At 48.4% G+C, this 12,872-nt stretch overlaps 1 protein-coding gene across 1 annotated transcript in view; it reads right to left on the reverse strand.

Moving 5' to 3' along the window:
* Positions 1-12,872, reverse strand: part of CDC45 (cell division cycle 45) — a 32,694-nt gene that overhangs the window by 10,560 nt on the left and 9,262 nt on the right. Inside the window, exons 6-13 of the mRNA XM_080822192.1 lie at positions 11,843-11,898; positions 10,423-10,471; positions 9,029-9,090; positions 7,111-7,161; positions 5,621-5,740; positions 4,626-4,757; positions 4,276-4,374; positions 3,516-3,677 (exon numbers count right to left, since the gene is read on the reverse strand). Coding sequence (XP_080678318.1) covers positions 3,516-3,677; positions 4,276-4,374; positions 4,626-4,757; positions 5,621-5,740; positions 7,111-7,161; positions 9,029-9,090; positions 10,423-10,471; positions 11,843-11,898 — 731 coding nt within the window. The remainder of the gene's footprint in view (positions 1-3,515; positions 3,678-4,275; positions 4,375-4,625; positions 4,758-5,620; positions 5,741-7,110; positions 7,162-9,028; positions 9,091-10,422; positions 10,472-11,842; positions 11,899-12,872) is intronic.

Below are 12,872 nucleotides of genomic sequence, written 5' to 3' on the forward strand. Positions count from 1 at the left end.
GTTATATTTTATTAGCACAATGACGTAATACTATTGATTTTCATCGTCTAGAATCTACCTATAGCCAAGGGTGAGACGACTTGCATTCTATTCTGTAACCCAAGATTAAGTGTTATTAATCCTGAAAAGGTAAAAGGATAAATTTTACAAAGCGAAAGTTATGGGGAAAGAGAAAAGTAAGAATGCTAATATCCTCTTCTTACAAAGTAGGGAGACAAGAGACAATGGTTATAGAACAAGATATAGGCGTGTTACAGTTACAAAGGAGCTACAAATAGTGGCATAACTGTACCCACAGGAGGGGAAAGCAGCACAAAAGAGGAATAAATGTCCTCTCATAGCAAGAAGTCAGTAGACAATGTCTAAAAATGCTCCATCAACTCTGGGATGAGGACAGCAACAGTTGATACTATGGTTATGGCATTTCCTCAAATTTCTAGATAAACATACATAGAGCAACCACTTTGTAAACCAAAAATCTAGGACTCACAACAAAACAAGAGAATAAAGGAACACTACAGACCTCAAAATAAATATAAGCAGGGGGAATAGACCATTAACTGGCCACAAGACTGTTGTATTGCTGGAGTCAGTGTGGAAGGGAGCAGGGAAGTAGCAAGACCCAAGAATGATGAAAATTCCAGGCAACTGGGGAACAGCAGGCCAAAGCGAGAGTTTTGCCTTGTCCAAGAACAGGTGAGTGCAAGGAGCTGTGGTGAAGTGCAAGGGGCTATGGTAAAGACTAGGGGGGCCAGAGTGGTCTAGCTCTGGAGTCAGAGCTGCTTTCCACATGAGGAGAAAGTGCTGAGAATGGAATCAAAATTGAGTAAGATAGAGACAATATAAAAAGAGAAAAAGAAGGTATAGATAAAAATGCACAGGGATAGTAATGGAAGTTCGAGCAGCTAGATTGGAAAGGAGGAAGTAAAACCATTTCTATGTGCAGATAACAAAATCTTGTATATATGAAATCCTAAGGAATACACTAAAACACCATTAGAGCTATTACACAAATTCAGTAATGCTGCAGGGTACGAGATCAATCTGCAAAGATCAACTATATTTCTATGCAATAGCAATGACCAGGCAAAAATTAAGACAGCAAGTCCATTTACAATAGCATCAAAAAGAATAAAAAATTTAAGAATAAATTTAACACAGAAGTACAAGAAGAATTCATTCTCTGAAAACTACAAAACATTGTTGAGAGAAATTAAAGAGGATCTGAGTTAATGGGAAAATATTCCATGTTCATGGACTAGAAGACCTAGTATTGTTACGACAGCAATACTCCCCAAATTTATCTATAGGTTCAATGCAATCTGACTTCTTTGCAGAAATTAACAAGCTGATCCTAAAATGCATATGGAAATTCAAGGAACACAGATTAATCAAAACTTACTGTAAAGTGATAGTAATCAAAACTGTGTGGTATTACCACAAGGGTAGATATACTGATTGATGGAACAGAATTGAGAGTCTGGAAATAAATTCCCACACTTAAAATTTTCAACATGGTGCCAAAATGATTCCATGGGGGAAAGAAGTCTTTTCAACAAATGGTGTTAGAACAATTTGGATGTCCACACGTGAAAGAATTAAGTTGAATCCGTTCCTTGCACCCGACACAAAAATACACCTCAACTGAATCATATCTAATGTAAAGGCCCAAATTATAAAACTCTTAAATGGTTTCTTAGATATGACATCAAAACCATAAGAAACAAAAGAAAAAAGATAACTTGAACATGATTAAGATTAAAAACGTGGGCTTTGAAGAACAGCATCAAGAAAGTTGAAAAGATAACCCACAGGATGGGTGGAACTATTTGCAAATCATAGGTTCGATAAGCGATTTGTATTTAGAATATGTGAAGCAATTCTTATAACTCAGTAATAAAAAGACAACTCAATTTAAAAATGGACAAAGGGCTTGAAAAGACAATTCTCCAAATGAGCCCTACAAATGGCCAATAAGTACCTGAAAAGCTACTTAACATCATTAGCCATGAGGGAAACACAGATGAAAACCACAAGATCCCACTTTACAGCCCTTCATACCACTTCACACCAGGATAGCTGTCAATGAAAAAAACTGACAATAACAAGTGTTGTCAAGGATGTGGAGAAATCCAAACTCTCATACACTGTTGAAGGGAATGTAAAATGATGCAGTCACTTTGGAAAACAGTCTCGTTATTATTCAAAAGCTTAAACAGACTCATCATATGACCCAGCAATTAACCGTATACCCAAGAGCAGTGAAAATAAATGTCCACACAATGTATCTATGTGTATTTCTGGCAGCAGTATTCGTAACAGTCAAAAGGTAGAAACTACCAGATGTCTGTCAACTGATCAAATGATGAATGAAGTATGGTATGTACAGACAAGAGTCTTATTTGCAGTAAAAAGGAAAGAAATTCCTTCATATTATAACATGGATGAACCTTGAGAACATTAGTCTGAGGGAAAGGAGCCTCAAATTTATGATTATAAAGGACCGTGTATTGTCCATTTATATTCCATTTATATGATATATCCAAAATAGGAAATCTGTTAAGACAGAAAGTTGATATGTGGTTGCCTGGGGCTGGGAGATATGGAGGACTTAGGAGGCGACAGCTAAGGGGAACAGGGTCTTTTTCTGAGACAATGAAAATGTTCTAAAGTTAGGCAGTGGTGGTATTTCACAACTTTGTAAACATACTAAAAGCCATTGAACTGAACACTTTAAATGGGCGAATTATATAGTGCATGAATTATAGCTTAGTAAAGCTGCTTTAAAAAAGTATGCTAGAGAACAGGGCCAGGAAACCTTAGAAAGCAGACCCTTACGTTTTTTTAACACTGCACAAAAGCAACAGAAGTGGCAGTTCTCTCATGTTAGAAAAGCTGTCTAAATCATGCCTCTTCTGAAGAAGTCAAGGAAGTGAAATTCACACAAAAAAACGAGCAACAGACAGGGACCAAGGTCAAATCCTCTCAAAGTTACTATCAGAAAAAAGGAGCAGAACAGCATCCCTATCGACAACGAAAGTGCTCTAGAAAGATATGTTCCCAAAAGGTCAACATTGTATTGTTCTATTTCAAAGCAAGCTAAGAGATGTTTAAAAAATAAAATAAAATAAGACATATCAGGAAATGAGATAAGAAAAAATCAGAAATAAAAGGAAAATAACTGATGAATGAAAATCATAAAAATCACAAGATTGAATAAATACCACAAATAATGTCTGAAGAGGGAAAAGGAGGTGAAAACAAAAAAAAAAATTTTAAATCAAAAGGAGATTAAAAGGATTCAAGAGGAAATGACACATACTGAAGATAGATGGGAAATGTGTCACATGCACCCCTAGTTCTGGTAGACTGTGATTCAGTTTCTGCAGAACACAGTCACCACTACACCCTGGGGTCCCTGTGACCTGCCTCCCTGAAGAGTGTTAGGTTGAGGGCCAGAGGTAGTCTGTGGGGAGAGTGGAGGGGGGACAGTGCCCCATAGTCACACCCACTACCTGGAGAGACTGTCCAGAGCCTGGATGAAGTTATCTGTCCCCAAGCTGTCCTTCTCGGGGCTCTCCATCAGCGACATGGTGGCAAAGACCACATCACTGGCCAGGAACTTATGCTTGAAGCCAAAGTGAATGCTGAAAGTCTGCACGCGCATGTCCTTCATCCTGCAGTAGGAGAAAGCAACATGGCTGTCATCCCTGGTGTGCGTGTGGGAGTACTGAGTTGTGGGTGAGCTCTCACTGCCAGGCCAGGCCAGCAGATGTACTACTGTCCCTCCCTGGCCTCTGCTAATGCTCATGGCAAGACCATTCTAGTCCTGGAATGCAGGGGGTCAGAAGACCTGACATCCCAGTCCTGTAACCCAGGGCACCGAGTGCCTTGTCCAAAGCTGTTTCACTGGTTGGGGGACAGAGCAGGGATGTGCGTGGCCCCCTCCTACATCCAAGGTTGCTAGGAGTAGCCACAGAACTCTCTAGGCAGAGCTTGTCTGAACTTGGCCCCAGTGGGCCCTTCCCAGGGCCATTTCCTATGTTCAGTGAGGGCTAGACCAGGTCAAACTAGAGCTCTGTACCTTGGCCCCAGGATTTAAGGACCTGGACTTCTCTAGCCCTGGACCTACTTTTAACCCAAAGAGAACTCAAAACTCCGGGAAAGGCTAAACAGGTCACACGCATATTGTGCCATCATGTTTTTGCATTATCTTAGGAATGTGGTTATAGCTGAAGCCTGAAGGAAGGTTAATACAGAAAAACATGTGTTTACCCAAATTTATTTGCAGACTCTTCAATCATCTCCCGCAAATTCTCCTTCAAGGAGATGTCCATGGACTGGAACTTCTGCTTCACCTGTTTCAAGGGGAGGCTAGAAAGATGATGAGCATTGGTCATATAAGCGACCTGACTTCAGATGGGAGATCATTAGACACCAGAGGACAGAAAGCACCCTGTGAGGGGTCCCAGAACGTGCAAACAAGGGATGATATTCAGATGATATCCGGGTGAGGTGCTTCCGGTATAAATAGGCAGCCCCTGGATGTCGGTCACAATGAAAGGGAAAGAACTTTCCCTTGGGGGCTGAGGGGCGGGGGCCTCTGGGCCAAGGTGGTCACTCACCCCACGTCGGCGAGGAACTCCTGGAGCCGCTTCTGCCCGTGCACAGACCAGAGCTTGAACCTGGCTGCGGTGTAGCACGTGTTACACAGGCTGTCATGGAGGGACCAGTGCTGGTAGAGCGCCAGGCAGAGGCTGGGGCAGTCAAGGAGTCTGTGGCTTTGGCTGCACATGGCCCCACCCATCCCGGGAGAGCCTGTCTGCACAGCCCATTGCTACATGGGCAACCTGGCGCTCTTTGAACTTCTTGGCTTAGCCTGACCCATATAGAGAGCGTATAAGGGGCTGGGCACACACCATTATCACCCTTGGACTGACAGGGAAACTGAGGCACAGGCATTCTGACAGTCTGTGTCCTGTGGTGACAGAGAGAGTCCTTGTGGCCACACAGGGCAGTCCAGGCTGTCATCCCATCTGCTCCCTGTGCTACACCTAGCTCGGGCCTCCCCCACACCTGTCTCTCTGCTGGGACCCCCTTTCTCACCCTTCTTCTTAAACATGCTCTTTACAGCTGGTGGGGCTGTGAGTGAGGCTGTGTGTGAGGACGATCCTGTCTGCCCACACGCCTCTCATGCCCTCCTCCAAGGGCCTCAGCAGGATGCCAGTCATGCTGACGCTCTGACATATGCCAAAGCACCAGTGTTGCTGAGTGGCTTGGCAAGAGTCTGTGCTCATTGCTAAACCACCCATGCTGCACAGGTGGGCCCTGCAAGGCACCTGTCCACACGCACCAGGCCCACAACGAGCCCTAAAGAAATAGATGATGCTGCCAAACACAGCATTTCAGAGCCAAAGGTACCCAGAAGCACCAGGACAGTGGCCACTTCCTGGTCCCTGATGCTCTGCCTGACCTGGAGAGCACCCCAGGGCCCCTCTCTCCTGGCAGGACAATCCACGCCTGCCACTCTGCAGCCCCAACCACACCACCCACAGGCTGGGCCCACAGACATGACACAACCAGTGGTGTGGAGCTGAGTGAGCCTGAGCTGCAAGGATACTCATACTCGAAGGAGATCCGCGTACAGTCCACAGAAAGGGCGTTCTCCTCGTCCTCATTCCGGTGGTTGTGCCGGGACACGTGGCGCTGCAGGATGCCGACGTCGGTCACGTACTTCATCCTGGAAAGAAAGCCCCGCCAGCCGCCTGGGTGGGCGCCTTCCTCTCACACACGGCCAGGCCACGCGGCTTCCCTTCTTCCCTTGGGGGGGCCCCCCCCCCAGGCTCGGGCGCTGGCCCACCGCACGGGCTGTTCCTGCCAGTACTGATGGAGCTCCGCCACCACTGTGGAGAAGCCAAGTGTGGCTCCAGCACCAGGGTCTGGCGGCCGTGGCTGTGAGGAGACTGGGAGAGGTGTGCTCTGGCTGGGCTCCTGTCCCCCTTCCACTGTCCTCTGGGTGGTGGCTGTCTGGCCCTTACTTTTTTGAGGCCTCCTGAGGGTGGGCACGGTGAGGCCACAACCTTGTCCACCAGCCACAGTCAAGTGGATGGACACATAGTGTCAGTAATCCCAGCAGAGGGTGTGGATCCCGCATAGGAAGTGCTCCTGAGTACAGCAGGGGAAGGCAGACCCCAGTCCAGGTCCCTCTGCTGGTGGCTACTGAGCAGGACACTGACAGCGGAGCCTCACCAGAGGGGCTGCCACAGGTAAGGGACAGTGCCTGGAAGTGCACGTGCCCCATGCCATCCTGAACACAAAAGGGGAAGCAAGGTCCAGCAAGGGGTCCAGGCCTGAGACTCAGAACCCTCCTGGTCCCTGGGCTATACCGCAGGACTCTGGTGGGCAGAGTGGGGTGGGAGAGGCAGGAAAAGGGGGCACAGGGATCTCTGCAAAATGCATAAGGGGTCCAGTATGCACAAAAGCTGTGCCACGTGATAGGCAAAGGTGCCCTTGGACAAAGTTAGGGTATGGGACCCTGTTGATTCCCTTGGAGTTCCCATTTGATGGCCACCAGAATGGGGATGAGAGTGGGTGCCAGTACCCCATGCCTCCCTGGTGTCTACATTCTGGGGTAGCCCTTTAGCTTTCCATCAGGAGGGATGGGGAGCACCAAAGCCTGCCCACCAAGAGGCAAAAGAGGACTCAGCTCCATGCCAGTCCTCCTGGAAGTCCTTGCCAGCCTTCTCCATGTCTTTGAGATCACATCCACCCTTCCTGGCAGGATTCCTGGGGCCCTCACCTCCTCCTCCCAGCTCCCCCCTACAAGGACATAAGGAGAGCAGGGAGACTGAGCTCCTTCCCTCACCTCTGGCTCCATCTGCTGGGCTCCCCAAGGGTGGACACAGCATCCACACCAGGCCACACACCACTCCACCACAGGTCCTAGTCCTAAGCCCTTCCTCAGTGAGGAAGATCCAGGACCAAGGCCCGCTCCCTCCTCCACAGGGCTCTGCCACCCAACTTCCCACTGCCACATGGGGCTGCAGGCAGGCCAGGCCCAAGACCACAGCACAGGCCAAACTCAGACAGTCTGAGGGAGCACATCCTTACTGGGTGATCTTGTCTTGTACCCACTGGTCTGTTAGTCCAACGATGGCCCACCTGGAAGAGAAGAGGGCAACAAAGCTCACAGGAGTGTCCTGCCAACATGGCCTGGCCCGGGCCCACCATCAGAGAGGCAGTCTCTCCTCTGCAGGGTAGAAAGGTTATGGGGCCAACTCAGAGCTCCCGGCCCAGTGTCACTGCCATGGGAGCTTTGGGGACCCAGAAGGAAGATCTCCCAGGGCAAGGACGGCAGGCCTGACACTGTCTCTGTGTCCTGGCTGACCCCACCACTCTCTACTCTCATCCTGCTGGAGTGGAACTACAGCAGACACCGCATTCAGGTGCTAGTGGATCCTGGCGCATCGTTCCCCCTCCTAGCCCCTTGTGCCACCCGCCCCCTATGCAATATACCCTGTAGGATAGCAGACCCTCAACACGCCCATGTCTCCCTGTCTTAAAATGGTGGGACATGGAGCAATAGCATTTAGGCCTCCTAAGAGCATTCCAAGGTCCTGTCTCTTAGCTCATCTTTTGTGGATGAGATGATCAAGGAGACCCAGGTTGGCCTGACCTCCCCAGGGTCATGCCCAGCCCCTGGCAAGAGGGTCTAGGACCTCAGGTGTGTACCCTCGGTCAGTCTCCAGGCTGCATCCTTCAACACCCTCCTCTGGGGTGAGAGCCGAGAACAACCAGAGATGCTGGGTATAGGTAAGGGAGGGGACGCCCTGAAAGGTTCACCTGGGGGCAGGGTGTCTAAGCACCCTATCTCAGTACAGCAAGCATCTCTTCAGAAGGTCCTCTTCAAAAAAAGTCCACCCTGCTATGTCTTCCCTGGCCTACCCTTCCTCCTTCCAACCTTTCCACACATGCATTTCATATCAGGTTATTTTGCTTTTGTCCTTGTGCTGTTTCTGGGGTTTTCTGGAGGCATTTCACAGGGCCATATTCTGACATCAGTGCTCAACTGGGGTGCTTGTCGTGAGTGGGCTGTCAAGGGTACTCCTGAGCATACAGCAGGTGCTCACCAAAGACTCCGCAGTGCTGACACGGCAGTCACACACTGTGGCTACAGGGCACGGTAGAGGGCTCCCACCTGACCTTGCTGCAAGATCTCTTGATTTACAAGCTGGCCCCTGTGCCGAGGTATGGGATTGTCAGTCCACACCATGGACGAGGACCTGAGGCAAAGAGAAGTGAGCCAAGTGTCTGGATTACAGCTGGTCACCAGCTCAGGGTGATGACACAGCAACTCTGGGCTTCGGTGTGGCCAGTGCCTTGGTCCTGCCCCAGACCTTGGCTGTCCTAAAACCCTGATTCAGCAAAGACCATTATAGTCCCCACTATGGGCTCAGGGCCAGGAAGGGCCTCCCCTCCTCATCTCATGGAGGAGAAAACCAGGACCCGAGCAGAGGGCTGAGGGGGGTGGAGCAGGCCAGATCCAGACTGTCTTTGCTCAGACTCTGGGTTTAGTTTCTAAGCCAACCTAAGTTGTGTTGAGCACTCGTGCTTATGGCCTGTGTCGCAAACTCAGAGGTGGGCTGGATTCCACTGCACATTAGGGATGCAAACATGTCTAGCAAGGCCTGTTTTGTTCAAATTCCATGCTCCTTCTGTTACCCAAATTGACCAGGCATCAAGGCTGAGTGATAGGGTGGGAAAGGCAGAGCTGTAGTCAGGCCCCACCCTTGACCCTCTGTATCCAACAGTGTCCCCTCCATTTCCCCCAGAACTTTGTAGGCAGGCAAGAGTCTCAGGAAGAAAAGCAGGTCCGTGAAAATTCCCGGCAAGGGGCTGTGTCTGATATTACTGGTGGGAAACCGCACAGAGATGTCTTCCTCCAGACCCTGTTCTCACTGTGGGAGGACAGCTGCTTGGAGAGAAGGAAGCCCCCCACACAGCACTCGTCTTGGTGGGGCCCACCTACCACAGCATATCGTTCAAGTCCTTGGACATCATCCACGCCAAGTCGAACATCACCATGGCTGACTGCAAGAAAGAAAGAAGCCTGAGATCCAAGGCAGCTGTGCTCAAAAGAAGGGTACACATTGGGGCTGGGCTGCACACCTGGGCTAGACCTGAGCTATCTAGGGTCCCAGCCAAGCCCCTGAAGATTGAAGGTCTTCCCAGCTAGGGAAGGAAGCGTGGGTGGATTCTTTGTCAAACTAAGGGAAGAAGACAGAGTAACTCAAGTGACTTACGGGGGGTCCTCTGTTAATTCACCATTCCTGTGTGCTCATGTTGTCATGCAAGGGAGAAGATCTGGGTACAGCACCGTGCTGGGCCTCTACACATCTCACTGGTGCCTTGGTGATACCCGGGGAGGCACTGAAGCCCCCATGGGTTGGGGCCCATGTCCACAAATTCTTCCTGGAAGGCTGGCAGCCTTAAACACACACACATACTACCAGGAAGGCTGGGTGAGGCAGGGCCTTTGTTACCGTTACCTGGACATTAAAGAGGGAGGGTGCCTCAGGACCTCTGTGGGGAGATCTTTCTAACAGGGCTGTCTGCAGACAGAAGTATCTGCTCCCCGTGAGCAGAGTCTGGGTTTTGGTGGGAGACAACAAGAGGCATCAGTGTCCAACCAGAAGACTTTGAAGTCCCATTAGCTGTGACACTGGGCTGCCCACCAGAATTTCCAAGGGAATGGTTCACACATCTGAAAGGAGCTAGGCCTCTGCCTCCCCACCCACCTCACCCACTGCTTAGAATTTTCCATGTCTTTGGGCAGAGCCAAGAAGGCAAAAGACGATCCTTCAAAGGACAATGGGACCTTGACAGGAAAAGGGATACTAGAAATACTGTGATCAGAGTTCAAGTTCCCAGGGCCAAATGTTAAAACTGAACACAAGATATTTTACTGGAAACTTATTTTCGAGGGCTCCTTAAAGCCCTGGGCTCTGCTCAACACTTCCAGAGTCAACACAGTACATTTTCCATGTGAAATTCTGTTCTGTAACATACACAGTGACAGGCCTCTGAAATTCTCAAGGTTTCTCTTCTTAGAGACTGAAAGACTTGTTCTGTATTTTGATGATCAACAAATAAGAGCAGCTGTCCTAGGGGCACCTATTAGTGTGTAGGACCAACCTAAGAACTGCCTCGGAAATGAAGGCAGTACTCTTCCTTTTACAGAGAAGAAGATTAAGCCTCAGAGGGGCTGCCCCATCTGCCCTAGGGCACACAGCAGAAGTTGTGGAGTGCAGGTTTAAACCAGGCTTTTGTGGCTTTAAAACCTATGCTCATTCCTCCTCATGTTTTAGGACACTGAGCCCTAGAATCAGAACTCTATGGTGAAGTACACCCATCCATACGTACCGACGTCCCGTGATATTCATACTGTTCGTAGTCAAAGAGGATATCTCTTCTGTAACGACATAAAATGGAGGCCCTCAGCAGGAAGCGGAGCAAGGAAGACCAACATGTGGAAAATGCTGAAACTTGATAGTATTCGGAGAAACACTGATTAAGTCAGCCACTTACGGACCCTTTCACAGGGTGTACATGTACAGGGCAGGGAAGGGAGTGACACTGACATAAAAGGCTTGTGGCAACAAAAAATGTAAAATGGGGATAGACTAGTCCCAGAATCCCACTTCTAAGAAATTATCCTAACACAACAGTTCAAAGGAACAAGCAAACAGCACCGTGTGCCCAAGGCTGTTCATCGTCTCCCTACTTGTGGCATAATACTGGAATTAACCTCCATTTCAAAAAAAGAAGGGGGCTGGCCAAGTTAAGTACAGTGCATATTATAAAAGCTGCTTGGAACTACCAAAAATGGTTATATTAAGTGAAAAAAATGCAAAATGGTGAGCATATTATGATCATATAAAATATGCACAACTATGGCTACCCCAGGAAGATTGACCCAAAGTCAGAATCTCTTCCGATCAGTCAATAGGATTCTATTCATTCTTCTTTCCTTATGCTCCCCAAAATGGTTTTTCATTGTCCTTCCACGAGGGGGTGGCTGAGCACAATACTTGTTTACAAATCAAGGACTGGATCTAGCAAGGAATTCTCAGCTCAACAGTATGCCTACACGGGCTATAGTCACCTTTCCAGTTTTGTTTTTTTTTTTATTTTAGAGCATTTCACTTTTTTTTTTTTTAAAGATTTTATTTATTCATTTGAGAAAGAGTAAGCAGGAGGGAGAGGCAGAGAGAATCTGAAGCAGGCTCCACACTGAGCGCAGAGCCCAATGTGGCGCTTGATCCATGACTGTGAGATCATGACCTGAGCTGAAACCAAGAGTAGGCTGCTGAACCGACTGAGCCACCCCTGCGTCCCTAGAGCCCTTCACTTTTTAAAATTGACAATATGGAGAGGAATTAGGAATAATTCGGTTTCCTTTGCACACGCTTTTTTTCTATGAAAACCTTTACACAATTAGCATCTATCTCATTTAGAAAGAACTTAACAAATAAAAGTACATCTGGAAAATTACAAAAATAAAAGACAAGGGGCTATTTCCCCTAACAGCATGTATCTGGGAGACCTCTGGGCCCAGTCCTGCCACTCATGAGACCGCAAGGTGATACAGAGGAGACCCAGAGCTCTTCTCCTATGCAGGGGCCACATGCTCACTCCTGGAGCCACCGACCCAGAATTTCTAAACTAAATGAACTGTTCTCAAATGGGAAAAAAAATGTATCCAGGCCCCATGGAAAACACAAGTATTCCACAGGGATTATGGGCTCCGTGGCACAGCGTACTGCTTCAAATGTATACTCACCTTTGGGCCTCCCACTCTCTTCGCTGCCTCCTCTTCATGGTTCGTGCCACTATCTCCTGATGCGGGGACAAAGAGAACAAAGGGCTGAACAAAGAAGCCAGGAATTTATCCCTGTAGCCCAAGAAGGTTCTGATGAGGCACAAGCCACCAGGCATGGGCCCCCATCCCCGAGGGAAAACATGGGTCATTCATTCCCATGTCCTGAGCTCAGGCTGGTCCTGGAGGAGGGAGAAACTGAGATGGGGAATAGCCAGGACTCCTCTGGCCCACTGGCACTGAGGATACCAGATTGTGGACAGGAGCAGATGCTTCTCCAGTGCCTGGTCCCGCTACACTGGCCATGCGCTCCGTCTGTCCATTCTAACCTTCAATTGTCCCCACCACTGTGTGATCCAGGATAAGTGCATCACCACTTCATACTGGCTTCCCCACCAGATTAATAAGCACTAATGTTTCCTATATCCTTCCACGTGCCAGCCACTCTTCTAATTTGATAGACATGATCCCTTTAGTTCCTACAGCAAAGGCATGAGGTTGCATGGCAGGTTTACAAATCTATGGTCTCAAGGCTCCTGCTTCCAGAAAGATGGAAATTTTCTATCTAATTTTCCCTATATGTCTGAAATATAAATATATCTGAAAACCCTGTCGATATATATATAAAGCAAACAAAAGACTCTGGAAGGTGGAGAGGAAGGCCAACAAGCTGGGGGTCCTAGGACCTAAGGAGTGAGGTACAGATGAGTTCCCCAGGTTTTTGTATGGGCTTATATATCCCAGACTTGAAGCTGAAGAAGCCGGCAATCTGGAAACACCAACAGGCACAGAGGAAAAAGTCCCCAACAAAAGCCAAGGACCCAGAGGAGCAGCCTGGAAAGACAGAAAACTTTGAGACAATAACCAGCCCACTCAAGCCACCACACCAAAAACACTGTGGCCCCACCCCTATCCAGCCAGCAAAGATCAAGCGGGAGCCTAGACTGCCACCCTGATAAACATCTCCCACCTGTAACACCTCCACCTTTCACTT

Source organism: Martes martes, assembly GCF_963455335.1.
Source record: "Martes martes genome assembly, chromosome: 13".
Lineage (NCBI taxonomy): Eukaryota > Metazoa > Chordata > Mammalia > Carnivora > Mustelidae > Martes > Martes martes.